Consider the following 24,157-nt stretch of genomic DNA (forward strand, 5'->3'; position numbering starts at 1 on the left):
AATGCAATATGTGTTTCCAAATTATATTCTCTTCTTTTCTCTACTATTAATTTTAGGCAAAAGGCTGGGTCTATACATGATCGCCCTTTTCTAAATCCATTCTGTACCTCTAGAATAAAGTTTTCGGAATGTTTCATTAGTTTGTTATTTAAGATTCTGCTATATATTTTGTAACAGGAATTTAGTATACTGATACCTCTATAGTTTTTAGGGTTATCTCTATTACCTTTCGTAAAGATAGGAATCACAATTGTTTTTTTCCATTCTATTGGGGGGATACCAGCTGAGTAAATTTTATTTTTTATATTAACGGTGGAAGCACAACAGTATTTATATAGAAGCCCGCTTTCATCAGTAGTAAGTGGTATCGAGAATAGATAGCAGACGACAAGATGAGTGTCTCATTCAGAGTATCTGTTATTAAATGCGTGAAAATGGCGAGAAGTATTTTTCAATTGAAATGTTACAACCGAATGTGAGTACGTTTTGTTGTTAAATTATGTTAAACTAACACGAGTTCGTGGAAATCAGTTGTCTCCGAAGTGTTTCATGAATTACATGCCTTTTTATTATATATTATCAAATTTATCACATATAAATTTCTATTAGACATTATATCAGTAGTTGGCATATTGTAATATTTGTTTATGAATGAAAGCGGTTGATTTTTTAATTTTTTTGTAACGTTATTACTATGTGACATGTCAGTGGAGACCTTCCACGTGTCTGACCCACTAGATGCATCTCAGTAATAACAGTAATATGATTTTGGCAGGCTCATTCAGGCAGGCTTTATGTTCTTTGTGGGGTACAGAAATTATAGAGAACATGTAAATTACTGAACGTTTTTTATAGGATTGATAGGAAATTTTTCAGTACAGATCTGGTGGTAGAGAACTGGGTGGTCATCCCTGCATGTAGCAAGAGTGTGAATAGTGAATGAGTTTAAAGAGAAGTTTGACAGATAGTGTGCCAATGTTGGTTAATGCTTGGCACATATGGAATTACCAGTGTAATAATAATAATAATCCCAGTATATTCCAAATATATGTTCCTCTGTTTTCTTACTAGGTCTAATAACAAGCCTATAATGAAGGGATCAGTCCCCCTTTTAATATATAATATATATATAAAATGTGATTTCCAGTGTTATTGATTATTATAACCATGGCCAGATTTAGACTTGCTGAGGCCCTAAGCTATACAAAACCCAGAGGCCCCTTACTGTTTCAAATTACATCAGCTGGTCTTTTTGTTTTTTTATTTGCGGCCCCGGCAGATTGTGAGGCCCTAAACTGTACGTAAATACTGCATCCCTCTCTCTCTCTCTCTCTCTCTTCTAACCCTTTCTCTATGTGTTCCCCTACTTACCTGCTGTCCTGGCATCACTCTATCCCTGGTTCCAGCACTCCCTCACATTCTTCTGATTCTCTCTCTCCAACTGTTTCCATTCTCTCTTCTTCTATCATATTTCGATAACTCTCTCTCTCATTCTCTGTCTTCTACTGTTTCTATTCTCTCCTCTTCTATCATTCCCATAACTCTCTGTCATTCTCTCTCTTTTTCTGTTTGTAGTCTCTCCTCTTCTATCATTCCCATAACTCTCTCTCATTCCCGCTCTTCTGTTTCTTTTCTCCCCTCTTCTATCATTCTCATAATTCTCTCTCATTTACGAACCAGGTTAAATTGTTCAAATGACACAACCCTTAAAACTTTAGCAGAACCATCTCATGGACCTTGATAATACCACTTTAGCCATTGGCTACAGTCTTTATAAATTAGATAAAATAATCCATACACCATATTCATCCCGCAATCAACTCATAGGATCATAGCAAAACTATTCCAATTCCATTTATTAAGGACACATCAGAAAAGTAGGATTAAGTTTTCCCCAAACATGATCTCCATGCCACTTTTAAACCACTCATGCAGCTAGCTATTTTCTTTTGCTCTCCTAAAGATCAACTTCATCCTCTTGTTCATCCTGGAGTGCATAAAGTTTCTTGTGCCTGCAGTTTAGATGGATTGGTAGATCAATTAACATCTGCTTTGAAGAACAAAAAAATTTCCAGCCTGGTTGGCCGAGCGGTTAGCATATCCACTTTCCAGCCAAAAGGCTGCAGGTTCGAATCCCGCTGTGGGCATGGATGTTTGTGATTGTCTGTGGAAATATTAGTGGTGGTGGTGGGCGGTAGATGGCGTTGGTGTAGTTGCAGTTAGTTGAGACACAGAGAGAGAGATGTAGAGTGGGTGTCCTCCCTCGATGAGTCTTTGGACTCCCAGGAGGTGTCACGTAATAATAATATAATAATTACATCTACGATTGTCTTTTTTATATTAAGTTATGATTAGCAGACCATGTTCTGGATACTGATACTACTTCATGAGATCGGAATAGAGGAGGACATCGGTTTTACACAGAAGTTACTATAGGTCAGAAAGACTATTTTTGAATATCAGGATCTGCTGTGGGCATTCCCCCAGCCTCAACAAGTGGAGTTGCAATTTGCCAAAGATTGTTATTATAATACCACATAGACCCACTTCTCTAAATTAACTTTACATTTGACCAGCCTGATGGAGGTGTGTGGGGGGGGTATCTTATTGGGACATTGGTTCTATGTCTGTTGCAAAGTGAACTGTTTCTATTGATTTAGTGTAGTGATTGTCACAGTTATAATTTGTGCTCTGATGATGCAGGTTGGAAAATCAATGAAATATTAGTAAGTTCAAATTAATTTATTTGTTTATCTCTTTTATAATCAACAACGCCTAAGCATTTATTTAAGAGGTACTTGTGCCATGAGAGACTTCTTCAAATTAACACGAAAAAATAATACTATTTATTTAAGACCATATATTTTAGCTTTAATATTACATCAATGGCAACAATAGTTAATTACAAAGTAGGATGCAAACAATGGATTGATTTGAAAAAGAGTCATATGATGTTATACATAAAACGACACAGTGAAAGCTGTGTTGTTTTATGAGAAACAACTGAGAAAATATTGTAATATTAATTATTCATTAGCTATTTAAAAAAATTAATGCATATTTAAAATTACTTTCCCATATCTTAGTTCTGATTTCAGTTCATATAATGAAGTAAAATCATTTCTCTCGGTGCTTTCTTTAAACAAGCATTCGAATTTATACAGACATAGATGAAGTAAGCATGTTTCAGACAGTGTTATGCTCTGTATCTATTCCATGCTGTGCCAAGCCAGATTTTTCAGCGTTGCTGTTGCTAATATAGGATTGGTATCCTTACATTCTCTTCTGTATAGATCATCCAGTTTGTTCAGAGTAAGAATGATGACAGTCACAAGGAACTTGGTAGACACCAGGGAAACTACAGGAGACCATTTATCTTTTGAAGATGGAAACTGTGCAGATAATTTGTTGATAGGAAGAAAAGTAGCCACTAAGTTGTATTTCTTAAAAATTCTGAAAATGTATTCTGAGATGCCAGAAATGTATGGGATTGGAACTCATCTTTACTTAAATATAAAGAGCTAATAAGCTTCATTTCAGCAATGTAAACATTACTTAAAATTAAGGGGATATTAAATCCCACATAGTTTTAAAACCGAATAAGAAACTCAAAGATTGGAATTAGAGAGTTTCTTGCCGAATATAGTAAACTATAAAGTATCGGCGACACTAGCGTTAGCAAATGCAAGTGATCCTAGTACGTAGTACAACTCATTGCAAAGGTGGAGAAGTTCAGATCGCTATTCTTAGGTATTTTCCATAATGTAAAAACACATTTCCTAGGAAATGTATGCTGTTATTACATTATGGAGGGAGGTCACTACCCAGACCGGTTTCAGCCTTTTTTGAGACTTCATCAGTGAGTAGCTAGACCTAAGGTAGACTTAGGTCTAGCTACTCACGATCATTCCTCCTTCTACTTGCTACATATCTATAAAAAAAAAAAAAAAAAAAAAACTAGGGTTTTTCTTTGCCTGATTTGCAAATTTCTGCTCATGCTCTACTTTTGTTTTCCTTACTGAGTCACTCTCCTGCCTTGTTCTTTATACTCGTCATGTGACTGATTTATTATTACTATTATTCATATTGTCCTTCCTCCAAAGTACTTGCTTTTTTCCAGATTTTATGCCTAAGCTCCACATTCATCCATTTTACACCTACCTTATTCAACCTTTTGGTCTTCGGAATACATTCATACATTGATGCTGTTATGTATTTCTTTGTCAGTTCCCATGCAGCATTTATTTTCTTACCGCTCAACTCCTTGTTCTATGATATAGCTCCAAGCTGTCTCTTAAACTTGTCATAATCACCAGTCTTATGATTCCACATATATCCTTTCCTCACAAAAATATGAATATGACTAGCCACAACACAGGTGATTACTTCACGATCACTTTCACCAACTGGAAGAGAGTGTGAAACTCTCTCACAATCGCATCCTCTTATGAAATGATTAGATCTAGAATTGTCGATCCTCACGTGCCCTCCTTTACTTTCTGCCTGAGATAGTTATCTCTAACTCGAGAAATTCATTTTCCTTATTCCCAAATGCTGTCTCTTCATTGGAATCTATATCGCCATAATTAAAATCATCCATAATAATTACCCTTCCTTTGTTCACTAATCCAAGTTAGTTGTTTATACATTTCTTCATCACCACCCTTCCCAGTCCTATAATAAAATCCAACTAAATATGTCTTCCTCTCAACCTCCATGTTACACCACACTGCCTCATTAACCATTGCAACTATTTCCTCCCTTCATGTCTACTTAATTCTTCTGTGTGTGTGGACTTAATTCCCCTGCTATCATCAGCAGCACTCCCCCTTTCCTCCTTCGTGAAAAATACTATATCCTTCCATTTCTATTCCCGTTACGATATCATTTTCATTCAACCATGTTTCACTTATTCCAATGATTTTGGGGCAAATAAACCCAATCACTGAAACCATTTCATCCCTCTTATTTCTGGCATTCATCAACAAACACAGCAGTTCATTTTTAGGTCTATAGTCCTATCCAAGTCAGGTGTTGGTTGTGATTTCCCTACCACACCTGCCCAATCACCTTTATCACCACTTACCACATATATCTGCTCAGTCACCCTTCCCACCCACATCACAATATACTCCATCTTCAAACAAACATTCACTGCCACTTTCAACATCCACTTGAGCTCCACCCCCATTTCCCTGTTCTTCTTGTATGCCCATTATCCCTTCATCTCATACTACTACTACTACTACTGTTTCCACTGCCAAGCACTTCTGTCTCTTCAGTACCACTCTCCTGATTTTTCCCTTTGTTTCTTTGTTCTGATCTGTTGCACACATCACACACACTGTACTTTCTCCAGTACACTCACTCCAAAGCCATTTAAATGCAACCCATCATGCCTGTATAATTTCATTCTTCCCTCAAACACATGCCATACATCCACAGACTTCACTCTCTTCTCCTCACACAGCTCTGCTAGCATACCATTCATGAGTTCAGCTCTCTGTCACAACTCATCATTGTCATACCTCGGCGACTCAATGACAACCTTTCCTACTACACTGTTATCTTTCACTCTTTTCAGTAGTCTGCTGGTATTTGTCCTCACATCCTTCTTATGTCCACTTAAATCATTCGTCCATACGATCACGACTAATTCTATAAATTAAAGATGCCAAGAAATTATATACTTGGTTTAATCCTTTATCCTAGTGTAAGCAAACAAAGTTTACACCTGAAGTATTTTCAGGACTAGGGAAACTCATAAAGAAGCAAATGACTTAATGACTTCACATCACTTGCCTTAGTATCCCATAATGCAACACATATCCTTACGGACATGTATAATGCTATTCTTGATGTCTTTAATTTATAGTATAACCAAGTGGAAAAATGTCCAACGGCTTTCTCTAATCCAGAGTATTTTAATAATAAGGTATGACACCTTTTGGCTACTTGTATATGAAAATATGACTACCTCTGCATTACTTCAACTTTAGTATCACCTCTGGGTCTGGCTCCCACTGAGACCTCAATAAAGATCGAAACCAGTCTGCATAGTGACCCTTCCCATAATGCATAGCATTAGACATGTCCGTAAGGATATGCTTTGCATTGTGGGATACTAAGGCAAATGATCTTCTTGATACGAGTTGCCCCAGTCCTTAAAATACTTCAGGCACAAACTTTGTTTGCTTACACTTGGATGAAGGATTAAACCAAGTATATAATTTCATGGTATCTTTAATTTATTGTATAACCAAGTGGAAAAATCTTCACATGACTAATTCTCTTGCTCGTTTCTTCCTCATGTCCAAAGCCTTAATTATCCTACTCATTCTCTCACCTGGATAGCAGATCTTATGGATTCTCTCAGTAAATAGTCCTCTAATTATGGAATCTCGATATATATATATATATATATATATATATATATATTGCTATCCTGAAATCATTCATTACCTCTTTTACTCTTTTTTTTCTTTCATGCTGTTCTCTTACAAACTTTTATTAATTTCCACTAGACGTCTAACATCACTCCACAAATTGCTCATTTCATTTTTCATTTCCAATAACTGTTTTATGTATGTCATATGCTGTATTTATACACTTAATATGATGCTGTACTCATAAATAGTGTCTAGACATTCACTCAGATATCATTACCCATACTATTCAAAATTTCTTATAATGCCCTGAACAAACAAAACAGTTGTTATTTTTTATATTTTATAGTAGGTTTCCTCCTGATCAGTCTTAAATGTCTGTAGGTATGATTATGCGAAAGTTTAGTGCACGTGTTCACAGTTAAACTGCTCAAAATCAGTGATGCACTCTGAATATCACAAAGCTTATTCCATCACACCTTAATAACTTCATCTATTATCTACATACCTGTGAAGAGGCTTAAGTGCTGTGAGGACATCATGTTGGAGGCTTAATGGATTTTTTAACAACACTCAAAAAGAATTAAAATAGACTTTAATACTTCCTATATTTCGTCCTAGTCACTAGGACATCTACGGGGATTACAAAAAAATTAATGTAACATATGCACAAATAACAAACAATACTAAGCCCAACCACGTGGGTGACACTAAAGTCCTATCTAGGTAGAGCGCCCTCTAAGGGCAGTCGTAGGTGGCCTGGAATGTAAGGTGGGAACTCTGGTGATGAGTGTTTCCCAAATCTTCGGAAGCTTAATGCACCCATATTTATTGAGATTTGGTTGGTTTTTGAGAGCTGCTGCTGCTGCTTCTAAGAAAAGTCTCTCTTTCTTGAATTTGCTGTGGTGGAGCATGGTGGTTTTCTTCCATGATACTCTGTGGGTGGTGTCCAAAACATGGTCAGCCAAGCCTGAATGGCCATAGTTGTGTTTGAAGATGTAAGACTTGTGTTCCTCTAGACGGATGGATGCTGATCTGCCTGTCTGTCCAAAGTACGCCAGCTTACAGGAACAGGGTACTTTGTAAACTCCAGGCAGAGAGAGAGGAGGGAGCTGATCTTTCGTGGAACGGATAAGGGTAGCCAGTTTGCGGTGGGGCTTATATGCTGTGTGTAGATTGTATTGTTTTAGTATCTTGGCTATTTTTTCAGATGTGCCACGGATGTAGGGTATGGTGATGGCATTTTTAAAATCTTGTTGACGAGAAGGAAGGGGAATGGGGGAGGAGTTGATTATTTTTTTGATACTGTGATCGCTGTAGCCATTGGAAAGGAAAGTGCTGTGTATGTGGTTAAGCTCATTAGTGAGGGCGGTTCCACTGGAACAAAGATTGTGGGCTCTCTTGGTAAGAGTTTTAATAATGCCATATTGTTGAGAGGGGTGGTGGTGGGAGAGTTTGTGAATGTATCTGCCTGTGTGTGTGTGGGTTTTCTGTATACGGTGAAGGTAAGTGTATCATTAGGCAGGCGTGTGACTAAGGTGTCTAGGAAGGGCAAACAATTGTTCTTTTCCTTTTCCATAGTGAACTGGATTCTTGGATGTAGACTATTGAGATGACTGAGGGAAGGAGTCTAACGTGTCTGGGTCATGAGGCCAAATAGAGAACACATCATCTACATATCTTAGCCAGATAGAAGGTTTGAGTGGGGCTGAGTCTGTGGCTCGTTTTTCGAAATCTTCCATATAGAAATTGGCAAGGGGGGGTGAGAGGGGGGAACCCATGGCAGTTCCCTCTATCTGCTTGTAGATTTTATTGTTCCAAGAGAAATATCCAGAGTTAATGGCAAAGGAAAAGAGATCTAAGATGTCAGAGGGAAAAACCTTTTCTAAGAGAGATAAGGTGTCAATTAAGGGAATATTGGTAAACAAAGATGAGATATCAAAGCTTACCAATATGTCTGTCTTCTTCAAGGTTAAATTTTCTGTGAGGGCTTTAAAGTGGGTCGAGTTTTTTATATAGGAAGGGGACCTTCCGGTGAGGGGGATCAGAGAGTTGGCCAGCTGTTTAGATAGTCTATAGCAAGGTGCATTGGTAGCATCTACTATAGGCCTGAGTGGGGAATTGGGTTTGTGGATTTTTGGTAAACCGTATATTCGGGGGGGACGGGAACGGAAAGGTTTAAGTTTTTTCGTGACATCTGGGGGCCAGGAAGATACTTTTTTGAGTAAAATTTTAAGTTTCTTAACTTGTGTTTTTGTGGGGTCGTGTTCTAGCGGGATGTAGGTAGCGCGATCGCGGAGGATGATGTTCATTTTACGCTTATATTCACTGGTATTAAGAACGACAGTGGCATTACCCTTATCCGCTCTGGTGATAACGATACTTTTTTCTTTACGTAGTTTCAGGAGAGCCGTGCGTTGGGCATATGATAAATTACTTTTTGGCGGAGAAGAATGCGTGAGGATGTTGGCTACGTCAAGTCTGATGTTGTTAGCTATCTCCGACGGTAAGCGACCGATTCCACATGCTTGACGTAATGGTGAACATCGAACGTGGAATCGGTCGCTTACCGTCGGAGATAGCTAACAACATCAGACTTGACGTAGCCAACATCCTCACGCATTCTTCTCCGCCAAAAAGTAATTTATCATATGCCCAACGCACGGCTCTCCTGAAACTACGTAAAGAAAAAAGTATCGTCATCACCAGAGCGGATAAGGGTAATGCCACTGTCGTTCTTAATACCAGTGAATATAAGCGTAAAATGAACATCATCCTCCGCGATCGCGCTACCTACATCCCGCTAGAACACGACCCCACAAAAACACAAGTTAAGAAACTTAAAATTTTACTCAAAAAAGTATCTTCCTGGCCCCCAGATGTCACGAAAAAACTTAAACCTTTCCGTTCCCGTCCCCCCCGAATATACGGTTTACCAAAAATCCACAAACCCAATTCTCCACTCAGGCCTATAGTAGATGCTACCAATGCACCTTGCTATAGACTATCTAAACAGCTGGCCAACTCTCTGATCCCCCTCACCGGAAGGTCCCCTTCCTATATAAAAAACTCGACCCACTTTAAAGCCCTCACAGAAAATTTAACCTTGAAGAAGACAGACATATTGGTAAGCTTTGATATCTCATCTTTGTTTACCAATATTCCCTTAATTGACACCTTATCTCTCTTAGAAAAGGTTTTTCCCTCTGACATCTTAGATCTCTTTTCCTTTGCCATTAACTCTGGATATTTCTCTTGGAACAACAAAATCTACAAGCAGATAGAGGGAACTGCCATGGGTTCCCCCCTCTCACCCCCCTTGCCAATTTCTATATGGAAGATTTCGAAAAACGAGCCATAGACTCAGCCCCACTCAAACCTTCTATCTGGCTAAGATATGTAGATGATGTGTTCTCTATTTGGCCTCATGGCCCAGACGCGTTAGACTCCTTCCTCAGTCATCTCAATAGTCTACATCCAAGAATCCAGTTCACTATGGAAAAGGAAAAGAACAATTGTTTGCCCTTCCTAGACACCTTAGTCACACGCCTGCCTAATGATACACTTACCTTCACCGTATAACAGAAAACCCACACACACACAGGCAGATACATTCACAAACTCTCCCACCACCACCCCTCTCAACAATATGGCATTATTAAAACTCTTACCAAGAGAGCCCACAATCTTTGTTCCAGTGGAACCGCCCTCACTAATGAGCTTAACCACATACACAGCACTTTCCTTTCCAATGGCTACAGCGATCACAGTATCAAAAAAAATAATCAACTCCTCCCCCATTCCCCTTCCTTCTCGTCAACAAGATTTTAAAAATGCCATCACCATACCCTACATCCGTGGCACATCTGAAAAAATAGCCAAGATACTAAAACAATACAATCTACACACAGCATATAAGCCCCACCGCAAACTGGCTACCCTTATCCGTTCTACGAAAGATCAGCTCCCTCCTCTCTCTCTGCCTGGAGTTTACAAAGTACCCTGTTCCTGTAAGCTGGCATACTTTGGACAGACAGGCAGATCAGCATCCATCTCTAGAGGAACACAAGTCTTACATCTTCAAACACAACTATGGCCATTCAGGCTTGGCTGACCATGTTTTGGACACCACCCACAGAGTATCATGGAAGAAAACCACCATGCTCCACCACAGCAAATTCAAGAAAGAGAGACTTTTCTTAGAAGCAGCAGCAGCAGCTCTCAAAAACCAACCAAATCTCAATAAATATGGGTGCATTAAGCTTCCGAAGATTTGGGAAACACTCATCACCAGAGTTCCCACCTTACATTCCAGGCCACCTACGACTGCCCTTAGAGGGCGCTCTACCTAGATAGGACTTTAGTGTCACCCACGTGGTTGGGCTTAGTATTGTTTGTTATTTGTGCATATGTTACATTAATTTTTTTGTAATCCCCGTAGATGTCCTAGTGACTAGGACGAAATATAGGAAGTATTAAAGTCTATTTTAATTCTTTTTGAGTGTTGTTAAAAAAATCCATTAAGCCTCCAACATGATATCTACATACCTTTCTTTCTCTTGTTAAATGCACTCAACACTCCCCCATTCTGTGCAAAGATTTAAACGTGCATCCCATCCACAAAAAAGTAATAAACCTATTATGGATTAATAAACCATAAATTCTGTTCTACAGACCAAACTTGAAGTTTTTTCTAGCCACCTCAGATCTCTGCTAAGCAGGCTGGTTTCACACCAGTGGATTAATAAACCATAAATTCTGTTCTAGAGATCAAACTTGAAGTTTTTTCTAGCCACTTCAGATCTCCACTAAGTAGGCTGGTTTCACACCAGTTAATTTTATTAACTGGTGTGAAAAGACATTCAGAACATCGATTCCAGCAATGGAATTCAAACTAATTGCCTGTTTTTTTGGAGATTGGAATTACTATCCACCTGGCCAACCTCTCCAGCTTTTCCACTATCCTTTTCTCTTCCAGAAAAAGCTTTCCATTGTCCATTTAGTGTATTCATTCTATTGTCACAATCATCTCAGCTCTTCCTATCCACCAAGCTGTATTGCGGGCAGGGGAGTACTGCTGATGATAGCAGATGAATTGCAACGAAAAAGATTAGAAGACAGGTGGGAGGGTGGCTGTTCATTTGAAGCAATCTGGTGTGAGATTAAGGCCAGTAAGATAAAATATACAGTTGGTTGTTGCTGTAGGCCAGAGAATTCCACAGATGGTCTGGAAGACATGGGGGCTTCTGCTATGGAAATATAGACTTGAAGGAAGAAAGATCACATAGCAGGAAGGAAATAGAATTTATTCGCCTAATTACTTAAGGCAGCATGTGATGGAGGGGACTAGGGCTGGGAGAGTGTTATCACTTTGGTTATGGATAGCTCTTCTGATCCTATGACCAGGCCCAATCCATAACCAAAGTGACAACAATGCCTCCAATTGGTAAAAGTGACCATACGGTCTTACTTGGGAGATTGTGAAACACGAGGAATATTCTATCAAGAAGAGGTATTTGTGGAATTACAAGACAGGTTATTATGACATGCTTAGGAAGAAGCTTAAATATGTTCCATGGCATTAAACACTGCAGGGTAAGTAGTGCATGGGATATAGTTAAGGGTCACCTAGAGCAGTGCTTCCCAAACTGTGGGCCGCAGCCCCCTTGGGGGCCGTGAAATAATGAAAACAAATTTAAAATGTTTTAAGATAGTAGATTTTTTTTTAATCTTAAAAGAGTGTTGGTTAACAAATTTTGCTTCTTGCGTGTATTTCGGGGATTAATGAATATTAGTAAATATATGCTTATTCATATAAGTTTCGTTTCAAAGGTATTGATAAGAAACACAAAAAAGATTACAAACCAAAATCTTGAATATAAATTGTATTGAATATAAATACAATAAATATTATAATAATCTACGTCTATATTAAGCTTTTTTTTTCGATGGTGGGGACCGTGAAATATTTAAATTTTTCCATAGGGGGGCCTTGGCATCCATAAGTTTGGGAAGCAATATTAAATTGCAGCAATATGAAGCATGAACTGTAGAAGAAAAAAATGCTGTGGAGGATAAAGAGAAAAGTAACCCTCAAACTCATGAACAGTACAAGGCTCAGGCAAGAAAGGTGACCAGCATGGCAAGGAAGGCAAAATTAGATTTTGAGACGAATCTAACTAAGCAGGTCAGATGAAATCCCAAAGAGTTCTTTCATTATGTGGCAAGTAAGAGCAAGGATGACTATGGAAGATTAACCTTAATGGCCACAAGGAGACAGAAACAGATAAAATAGTTGAGTTACTGAGTGACCACTTTGCAAGGATATATCATGCTAGTAAGGTTACTGCTAATTAGAAAACAGATTGACTTAGAACACCATCCATTGAAATAAGCAAAGGGCCATTCCTTTTCACTATTCTACCAAAAAACACAGTGATAAACTTAAATCTCCTAGAACCTTGTTCAAAAAAGGATTCACAGGAAGAAAATAAAAGAAAAGGACTTGAAACTATACATCAAAGGAGCAAGACATTTATCTCAAAAATAACATCCACTATCACTAACTGATGCTAACTCAGTCACCAAAATAAGATTGGTAAAACAAACACTTAAGAAGAAGAATGAAATTAGTGACATTAATGAAAACAGAGAAATAACCACAATCATCACCAGACTAAAGACGGAACATTTTAAAGGCATGAACATTTCAGCCAGACAGTAGTAGGAGCTATGAAGCATGCAAGAACTGTCCAGGAGTTGAATTAACACCTGTCCATATCTATTCTTGTCCAGCAATTGCTGCTCCACAGAAAATTGACAATAACCCTAGAGAAAAGCTTTACTCCATCAAAGTTCAACAGATTGTTAAAGCAGTTCTACAGTTACACAGTCATATCTAGAAGCTCTTCAGTGAACTCAACAACAACAACAAGATTATTGCTTTAACATATGTGATAGACACTGATGTGGAAACAAAGGTGGATGAATTGGACGTTCTTAGGATACTGCAGAATTTCAATGTAAATACAGCTTTGAGATTAGATGGGATGTCAGCTAGGATTTTGTGAGAATACTCAAGGGAACTGTTAATGAATTCAACTTTGCTTTTTAAAGTCTCGGTTCTGGTAAAGTTCCAAGGGAGTGGAAAGAGAGCGAAATAAATCTTTCACATAAGGCAGTTCTAAGAATACAGTAGCAAATTAAAGACTAATCAGTATCTTAGTCGTGGTGGTAAAAGAATTAGAAAAATTGGTAGAAAAGAGAATTCAAGAATGGGTAGATAAAAATATGATACTGTATGAGGGTCATCATGGCTTTGTGAAGGATTGATCATGCCTTAGTAATTTACTAACATTTTATAATAGAGTAACAGCTGAGTTTGATAAAGGAAATGGCTACACAATGATTTTGCAAAAGCATTTGACAGAATACAACATGGAACTCTGTTATGCAAATTAGAACAAATGGGGATGGGATATGACACTGGTTGAGTGGATTAGAGTGTGGTTGCTGGAGAGATGTCAAAAAGTGGTATATGTTGTGACAGAATTGTGGCGAAAACAGGTGACTAGTGGTGTGTCACAAGGTTCAGTGATAGGACCATTCTGTTTAATTTGTACATAAATGATATGGGCAATAACCTGAAAAGAAATATTCAGTTTGCTGATGATGAAAAATTAGACAGAGTAATAGTTAATCAAGGCAATGTGGAGAACTCAGGATGATTTAAATAGGCTATCACTATGGGAAAAAGTTAATGGGTGTCAGTTTTAATTTTTTAGTTTTTAATGTTGATAAATGTAAAGTTATGCATTTTGGGATAAATAGATTACAAGCTATGTATCATATTGGTGGCACTGTACTCCAGGGAATAGATGAAGCTAGAGATTTAGGAGTAGTTGTAGACAGAGAGTTAAAGTTTAGAGGACATATTTTTATGTCCTCCTTCTTGGCAATTGAAGAACGTATTAACAAGTAGAGATAAGGAAATTGTCATTCTTCTTTATATGGCCTTGATACACCCACATCTGGATTACTGTGTTCAAGTCTAGTCCCCTGGGTTTCTTGAGGATGAGGAAGTGGTGGAGAGGATTCAGAGGCAAGTAACTAAGATGGTGAGTGGCCTGTGGAATGTTCCCTATCAGGATGAATTGAAGGTGTGTGGATTGCAGAAGTTGGTTAATAGAAGAAAAAGAGTGTGAGATATGATAGAAACATTTAAGTTTCTTAGAAGGTTTTATAGAATAGATGCAGGGGAAATGTTTCAGCACTTGGCTGGAGGGACCAGAACAAGGAGTCATCTCTGCAAGTTGAATAAAAGTGTGGTTAGTGGGGGTGTGAGGACTAGATTTTTTTGCTTGGAGATTTGTGAATGAGTGGAATGGGTTGCCAGAAGCAGTTGTGAGTGCTTTGTCTGTTAATGGGTTTAAGGAGAGGTATGATAGATTGTGTGGATAAGCTCAGTCTTCCATAGTGAGTCTTCAGACTCCATGGAGGCACCTGTATAAAAATAATATATGTATGTATAAATAATATAAATAAATAATATGTGCATGTGTGCGTGCACACACACACTCTCACTCACTCTACCAATAATTGTCCAGACATCCCTGTTATTTGAAGTTATCAAACATTCCAGGTTTGTTAATAACATAAAAACTGGTGTGCAGATAGTAGGAAGCATTTTTTCATCGTAGCAGTTGAATACAGATGGTATCGCAACACGACATGAACTTAGTGACTTTGAGAGAGGTGTCATCGTGGGCTGTCAAATGGATGGCATGTTCATAATATATGCCATTGCTGCTCAACTGGAGCATCCAAAGTCAATGGTGGGTGATGTTAGCAAATGGAAATGTTCTAGCATTACTAGTGCAGGAAAACACCCAAGATGTATGCCAAAAATGACTTGAAGAGACAGTAGGGTGTTAAAATGGATGGCATGCAAAAATCGGCTACAATTGGCACCAACCATCCGTGATGAGTTCCTGAGCACAAGTAACACCATGGTGAGCACATTAATACTGTACGAAAAGAACTCTGTTTACTGGATTTTCACAGAAGAGCAGCAGCACGCACAAGCCGAACATTACAATAATGAACAAGGTGGCTTGTCTGGTGCAAGGTGGTGCAAAGAGCATTTGAACTGGTCAGTTGACCAGTGGAAAATGGTACTCTGGAGCGATGAATCAAGATTCACCTGTTTCCGATCTGATGGCTGGGTGTGGAGGCAGCCTGGTGAACATTTGTTCCCACAATGTGTTATACCCATAGTAAAGTTTGGTGGTGGAGGTGTAATATTGTTGGGGTGCATTCAGCTGGTTTGGAGTGGGACCACTGGTCATTGTCTGTGGTTCCATGAAGACAACTCATTACCTTGATATTCTGGATAATCAGATGCTACCTACACTGGAGTTTTTGTGCAAAGGATCTGTGTTACTATCAAGACGACAATGTCCCATGCCACAAAGCTGCAGCTGTTATGGAATGGTATGAAGAGCTTGGTTTTAAATGACTGCCATGACCTGTGCATAGTCCTGACCTCAACCCCATTGAACACCAGTGTTACGAATTAGAGCGGTGATTGAGGTCCAGAGCAGCACATCCTCAATCTGTCGCTGAACTTAGTGCTGCTTTGATAGAGAAATGGAGATAAATTTCACCTGATGTCTTCCACACAATGGTGGAAAGCCTCCCTCAAAGGGTGCAGGAGGTGATCAAAGTTAAAGGTGGACATGCTCGATATTAGGGTTTGCCAGCTGGTATCAATTGTAAATTGCTAAACTGTCTGGACAATTATTGATAGATAGTGTGTGTGTGTATGTGAGAGAGAGAGAGAGAGAGAGAGAGAGAGAAAAGCTGTGATGAAAATATATATAGGGCCATCAAAATTAAAGTATCCCTGATTAAGGTCTTGTGAGCACCATCCAGTGATCCAAATGCTGTGAAACTTTGCAGGAATGCATTGTGCATCATGGTGAAATGATATCTGAGGGGAAAAAAAAAAATTCCAAAATTCACCACTGGAGGTGGTATAAATGCCAAATGCATGGGAATTTTTATATCACTCGGCAGGTCAGGTACCAGGAGGGTTTAAAATGATGGACATTGGATTTTTCCCTTCATTCTGGTTGTTAATACTGTCTACAGTGATGGCACTCACCTTTCCTCATGAAGCTACACTACTTAACAGAGTGCTGCACTCTGTTGACAAGATCTATCCACTTTCTCCTATGTGCTCTGCAATGAATGAGTAATCATTTAAGAACTAGAATTGTTGCGATTAGATCCTACAGAGATTGCAAACCAATCACTTCACAGCAAGTGATTGAAACTGCTACTGACATTGTGAAGCAGGCCATGAATAGCAGCATTGGTTCCTGCTGTGCACATGCGATATTAAGACAGATTGATATGCCTAACACAACTGTTTGGAAAATACTACAGAATATTCTTCATTTCCACCCATTCAAGATAAATTTGACACACGAGTTGTGCTTGCAGGATTTGAAACTCAACTGATATTTGCTTTAACATTCGTTGCTCCAGTGGAGTTGGACAATGTTGGATAATTTTGTTGTTGTGAGATGAGACTCACTTTCACCTGAACACCCACAATTGCCAGGTATGGGCTTCACAAAGCCTGCACGTAATCCAACAAATTCCTTTGCATTCACCCAAAGTAAGTTTCTGTCTTTTGCATGTTGACAGCTTTCTTTATCATTGGACCATTCTTCTTTGAGGACATCATCTGCCAGTCAGGTCCTGTGACCAACTCCGTTACTGCTAAGAGGTATCATGATATGATAAACAATTTTGTTGTGCTACGGCATGAATTCAGTAATTTTCATGCAGGGTAAGGCCCCTGCACTCATCAGTTGATCCATACAGGATGTTCTTTGAGAACATTTAATGGAAGCCAGGTGATCAGTTGTGGGAAACACACAACTGTTTCCCACTGCATGGTCACCTCATTCATCTGATCTGACCCTCCTATGACTTCTGGTTGTGAGGATTTCTTAATGACAGGGTTTATTGGGATCATCCTGATAATTTGCCAGCACTGAAAGACACTATAACAAAGGATGCAGTTTATAGCATACCAAGAAGGGCAGCACATTGAACAGTACAGCCCATGAATGCATAATGGAAGTGAATAAAATTGTGTTATTTATGCTTGTGTCGCTTTTCTCCTTCTTACACACACACAGAAAAATTACTTCATCTACATTCAGTACATCATACAGTGCTACCTGGTGGTGAATTTTGGAACTTTTTCTTCTCAGATATTGCTTCTGCATGATTCACAATGTATTCCTGCAAAGTTTCACGTTTGGATCATGATCACTCGGTGGTACTCCACAATCCTTGAACAGTGATACTTTAATTTTGATCACCCTATGTGTGTGTGTGTAGAGAGAGAGAGAGCTATGAAAATTCTTAGTTATCACTATTAGTAGTGTGCTGAAAACATGGAGGTTCACAGCTTTATTATCTGATCTTGTATTCGAGTATTCCATTGTAAGGATTAAATTCTCCTTCAGGATTTCATTCCTTCACCAAATCCAGATGGCCAAATATGGCCATACTTGTGCACTGATTTGATCATGTAATTCTCATCACATTCTTTCTCATCCTTGCAGAATTCTTTCTCTCTATTTTAATCCCAATATCCCCTTCTTCAACTCCTGTAGAGTTTCTTTTCTATATTCTGATGTGTAATACTGCATGCTTGCTCAAATAATTAATGCTCTAGCTGTGCTCACCTTGCTAGCTTATTAAAGTCCTCTTGATGAACCACTAAATCACCATCATTCATAATAACTCTTCCTGACTATCTTTTGCAAACACCTAGAGATCTTTAATCTATTCGCAGTTTTGTGAATATAATGATTGAATAGTAACAATTCAAGGAATAGAGCTATGAAAAATCCTACTTATCACTGTTGTTAGTGTGCTGAAAACATGGAGGTGACACTTCAAAGGTGACACTGATTCCAGCATATGACTAGGTGGGCTTAAAATTCTGCCTGACACTCCTTGAAGTATATAGGATAGGATGATGGTTATTTAACCATCAGACCTTAGAAATGAGCTTTTGAGCCTTAGTATATTGCCCCAACAAAGAAATTGGACGTAGTTTTCATGATGATCTGCAGTTTCCTTGTAATAATAATAATAATTGTCATAATTACCAGCTTTATAGTTCAAGATAAATCCTTCCTCTGTCAAGAAGACAGGGTTACGCTGGTAATTATTATTATTACTTTGGACACCTCCAAGGAGTCCAAGGACTCATCGAGGGAGGGCACCTACTCTACCACTCTCGGTCTCCACCACTCAATCCACCAACTACAGCAAACTGCATCATGTACACCAACGCCATCTACTGCCTACCACCACCACTACCACTAGTATTTTCACAGACAATCACAAACATCCATGCTCACGGCAGGATTTGAACCTGCAGCCTTTTGGCTGGAGAGCAGATACTCTAATCACTGAGCCAATCAGACCAACAAACTTAGGAGGCATTTTAAACAATGTCCTTTTGCTTGAGAAGCTATAAGGAATGTTAAAGATACCAAGCTATTTTAAACCTGGTTTTACTCCATTTCGCAAGTAAGCAAACAGACAAATAAGTCAAGTTTGCACCTGCACGTAATGCAAGTCTAGTCCTGCAGGTAGTGCAAGACCAAGGTAACTCATGGTAAAAGTAGAATAAGCTCAGATCACTAATCTTAATATTTACACATAATGCAAAGCACATCTCCTGGAGGAGATGTATGATGCTTTGTATTAAAGGCAAGGGGCCACTACCCAGACTGGTTTCGACCTTTATTGAGGTCTCATCAGTGGGAGCCAGGCTAGAAATATCAAGATTTTAGTAATACAGAGCTTATAAGTATTTTACCAGAACAAGTTACCATAAGGTGTTTTAACCTTATTAAATAAAAATCTCAGGAGATTTTTATAAGCTTTGTATTAATATAACTTATAAGCTCTGTATTACTAAAATCTTGATATTTCTAGCCTGGCTCCCACTGATGAGACCTCGATAAAGGTTGAAACCGGTCTGGGTAGTGGCCCCTTGCCTTTAATACAAAGCATCATACATCTCCTCCAGGAGATATGCTTTGCATTATGGGTAAATATTAAGATTAGTGATCTGAGCTTATTCTACTTTTACCATGAGTTACCATGGTCTTGCACTACCTGTAGGGTCAGCTAGACTTGCATTACGTGCAGGTACAAACTTGACTTATTTGTCTGTTTGCTTACTTGGGAAATGGAGTAAAACCAGGTTTAAAATAGCTTGGTATCTTTAACATTTATTATACCCAAGGTAAAATACTTACTACAAGCTATAAGGAAAGAATGCCAGTAGTGCATGGTAAGTGGTCAGAGATTGTTTGAGAGAAGCAATATCAGACTTGAGGTCAGGAGGATATAAACAAGTGGGAATTAAATGGATGAGTAGAAATATAAAGCAAGAGCTGCAAAAATGGAAACCACTGTGGAGGGATATTATTCATGTTGAAGTTTCTGGAACAGAAAAGTATGTAGACAATGGGATGTAAATAAATAATTTACTAATTATTTACAGCTGTATTTCTGATAATGCTAGCTTAAGCTAGTATTATTAAAACTACACAACTCTACATAACAAGGAAGGACAGTCACATGCATGGAGGGTGATATTGGCACTCTTTGTGGTGATTCCTGTTGTAAATGTGGATGCATAGATAGGAAAGTGCACTGAAATCTGTTTAAAATCATTCCATCCATTCAGTTGTGGATAACCAGGTTCTGTAGAACTTGTGCCACTTCCTGGAACAGTCTCTCCAGTTTGAAGTGGGATTTGTGAAGTTGCCTAGCTTTCTTCCATCTTATGAAGTGGTCTTTCTCTAAATTATTCTAAATGCCAATTAGTTATTTATCCCATTGTCTGTGTAGTTTTCTATTCCAGAACATTAATGTTCTATTCCAGAAACTTAGACATGAATAACAGCGACAGCTATGGAAATTTAAACATGAAATTTCTGTGGAGGGAATATAGAGAAAAAGATGATCAGCATACTCATGAACAGTACAGAGTGCAAGCAAGAAGGGTGACTAGTATACTAGAACTTGGAGTTGCCCGGAATAATAATAATAATAGTATGGTAAGAAAAGCCAAATCAGATTATGAGAGAAAATTAGATAAGGAGGCCAAAAATCCTAGAGTGTTTTTGTAGCAAGTAGGAGAAAGAATGACTATAGAAGGATGTTTTTAATCAATGATGATGATGATGGTAGGAAGGTGACAGAGGCAAAAGAAATAGTTGAGTGATCACTTTGCAAATGTGTATCATCCAGGTGCTTATGTGACAGAGATGCATATTAAAATTGAGGTAGATGAACAGGAAGTGTTCAGCATATTGAAAAATATCAATGTGAATACATCAGGGGACTGGATGGCATGTAAGACATGTACTACATGAATGTGTAAGAGAATTTGCATTGCCTCTGATGAAGTTGTTCATAGTCTCAGCACTGGCAGGGTTCGAAGGAAGTGGAAAGAGGGTAAGAGTGTTCCATTGCATATAGATGGCTCCAAGATAGGGGCAGCAAACTAAATCAGTTAATATATCAGGAGTGGTTGTTAAAGTATTGGAAAAGTTGGTTAAAGGTAAAATCCAACAGTGGGTGGATAAAGATGCAATTCTGTATAGTGGGTAGCATGGCTTTGTAAAAGGTAGGTCTCAGTAATTTATTCACATTTTATAATAAAGTGGCAGCAGAATTGGATAAAATGGCTACACCAACACCATGATACTACTACTACTTTGCAAAAGCATTTCACAGAATACCACATGGAAATTTACAAAAGTTGGAGTAAATGGGAATGAATATGAAGCTAGTAGCATGGGTGTGGGGGGGACTGACAATTAGACAACAGAGAGCAGTATATGATGTGGTGGAATTTAAGAGAATTAGGGTGACTAGTATAGTATCTCAGGGTTCTGTACTAGAACCACTATTCTTTAATGTGAAATTAAGGGACGGGGGGGGATATTCAATTTGCTGCTGATGATGCAAAACTAGGAAGAACAATAGTTGATAAAAGTGATGTAAATATCCTGCAGGATGATTTTAATAAATTGGCATTGTGAGCAAAGTACAATGATCATCAATTTAATGTTGCAAAGTGTAAGGTTATGCACTTTGGGTTGAAAAGGTTACATGCAATGTATCATATTGATAGTACTAGATTGCAGGAAATTGATGAGGCTAGGGATTTGGGGATAACGGTAGACAGAGTTAAAGTTCAGAGGACAGATTGCAAAAGTTGGCAAAATAGTTCAAAGAATTACTTGGATGTTGAAAAACATGCTAACAAGTAAAGATAAGGAAGTTGTTATCCATCTTTATGAGGTCATTTGTCCTGTCTTGACTACTGTGAACAGATTTGGGTTTCTTGGGGATCGATGAGGTTGTGGAGAGGATTCAGAGACAAGTGACTAAGCTGGTGACAGGTCTATGGCATGCTCCCTATGATGATAGATTGGAGGTGTGTGGGTTACAAAGTTTGGTTGTTAGCAGAAAAGAGGGGACATGATAAAAACTTACAAGATATTAAATGGATTTTATAAAATTGATGCAAAGGAAATGTTTCAGGACATGACAAATGGAGAGTTCAGGGTCATCTGTGGAATTTGTGTAAGAGTATGGTTAGTAAGGGTGTGAAGACTAAATTTTGTGTGTGAATGAGTGGAATTGATTGCCAGAATTGGCTGTGAGTTCCCTGACAGTGAATGAGTTTAAGTAGAGGTACGATAGGTTTTATGTATTTAGTTGAGGTCTTCCACAATGAGTCTCTGAACTCCATAGAGGTACCGTATAATAGTAATAATGATTAGGTTGTAGTGCATGAAAACATGTTTTCGTACACTTCCTCCTGCATTGTTTTGGACAATTGTAAATGTTCAGTATTATGGTGCCAGCCCTTACATTGTTTCAACATCATGTGTTATATAATGTGCAAAGCTATATGCAAAATTATTTAATAAATAATTTAAACATTATTTGAAGAGTATAACATCAGAACAGTGCAGTAATACCACATAATCCCAATATAAACCTCATAAAGCGTCCATAGGATGAACTGGAATGCGAAACTAGGTTATGTTTTCTTCATTGTGGAACTTATTATTGCATTGAAGAAGTGGAGTAGAACATTACCAGATTTCTTCAGAAAAATATGTAATGTCCACAATGTATAGTTATTACAGCTAAAAACAGGGTGGACAACATACTAATTTCTCTCTGCAGTGTCTTTGTTTTTGTTGTCCCATAGGATAATGTGTTTCTATTTTCTTTTTTTCTTTTCTCCCCATCCCTGTTTTCCTCTCTACTTTTTTCGTGGGCAAGAAGATAAATCTTGTGAATGAGAATGAGATATCAGAATATTATAATATTTTACTATTTACAGTCAAAGTAGCACATTAGGTTCTTCTTCTTGGCTCTGCATGTTAGGCAATTGTTTGCCTGTAATGTTTTCAAGCGTTTAAAAAGTATTCTGCCCATCTCCTCCTAGGTCTTCCTCTTGATTATTGTCCCTTTGGTTTATATTTCCAGGCAGTATTTTTTGGCTATCTATCCTCATTCATACTTTCTACGTGGTTTTTCCAGTTCTTTCTATAGTTTGTGATGTCTTCTGTTATGTTAATTATGGATAATTGTTTGCTAATTTCTTCATTTCTTATCTAGTCTATTATTTCTTATCTAGAATAGACTTCAAGTCTATTCTTTTATAGCCTGCGAGCGGTCTTAGGAATTTCATTTCTGCAGCTGCCACTGTCTTTTATCTCTTTCTCCCCAAGACCATGTTTCACTGTCACATTTCAGAATTGGTTTGGCTATTATTTTAGACATCTGTTTATTGAAGTGTCTGTTCAAAGTTCCAATGACTGCTAGGAATTTTTGCTTTTTATGCAGTGTCGATTTCTCCATTGGGGCTTATTTAATTTCCTAGATATTTAAATTTCTTCACTTGTTCTATTACTTTGTTGTGGATGACTAGTTTGTATCTTTTAATTTCTTTACCTTGAAATGCTATTGGTTTCGTTTTATTTATTGAGATTTTCATGTCATACTGTTCTATTAATTAATAAAGAAACACATAAAAACCGCAGTAATATCTTTAATTAGTAAAAGAATAAATTTCGTACTAAAATGAATAGTACATCTTCAGTGTCTGTTACAGTAATAGGAATGGAATACAAGCAAAATGTTCGGTGGATCACCTATTAAAATACAGTTGTTACTGTGTGCTAGGAAATAATAGAAAAATAACAAATTTAATCTATTAAGATAAATGGTTTTTTACATAAGATAAAAGTCTCCCAGATCTTTGAGAGAGACAGACAGTCATTTCTATTTAAATTCGGTCAGTGTAAGATAGTTTCACAACTTTCTTTGAATAAGCGTTCATATTTGAATCTGCATCTATGGAGGAGAACAGCTTTATCCCAATGGACACTATGAGTAGAGTCAATACTGTGCTGTGCCAGATCAGACTTCAGAGTCTTGTCTGGCGCAGCACCGACAAATATTATATTTGTTATAATCAGTATAATATTGATGTTCTTTTATTCTTTTTTCCAAAGAATGGCCAGTTTGTCCAAAATAAGAGACATCACATTCGCAAGGTATTTGGTAAACGCCAGCCAAAGATAGAGAAGAAAGTTTTCCTTTGTAGAAGGTAATAAAGAAGAAATTTTGTT

The 24,157-nt window shown here is 38.0% G+C and overlaps 1 protein-coding gene across 2 annotated transcripts in view; it reads left to right on the forward strand.

Annotated features, from left to right (window-relative positions):
- The first annotated feature begins 336 nt into the window (after positions 1 to 336).
- The window catches only part of LOC150104432 (NFU1 iron-sulfur cluster scaffold homolog, mitochondrial-like), a 201,014-nt gene continuing 177,193 nt past the window's right edge, over positions 337 to 24,157 (forward strand). For both annotated transcript variants that reach the window (XM_090396368.1, XM_090396369.1), the window contains exon 1: positions 337 to 475. In XM_090396368.1, the coding sequence (XP_090252494.1) occupies positions 393 to 475 (83 nt within the window). In that variant the 5' untranslated portion in view covers positions 337 to 392. The remainder of the gene's footprint in view (positions 476 to 24,157) is intronic.

The sequence above is a fragment of the Typopeltis vanoorti genome, chromosome 8 (assembly GCF_054136105.1).
Source record: "Typopeltis vanoorti isolate ZY-2024b chromosome 8, IOZ_Tvanoo_1.0, whole genome shotgun sequence".
Taxonomy (NCBI): Eukaryota; Metazoa; Arthropoda; class Arachnida; order Uropygi; family Thelyphonidae; genus Typopeltis; species Typopeltis vanoorti.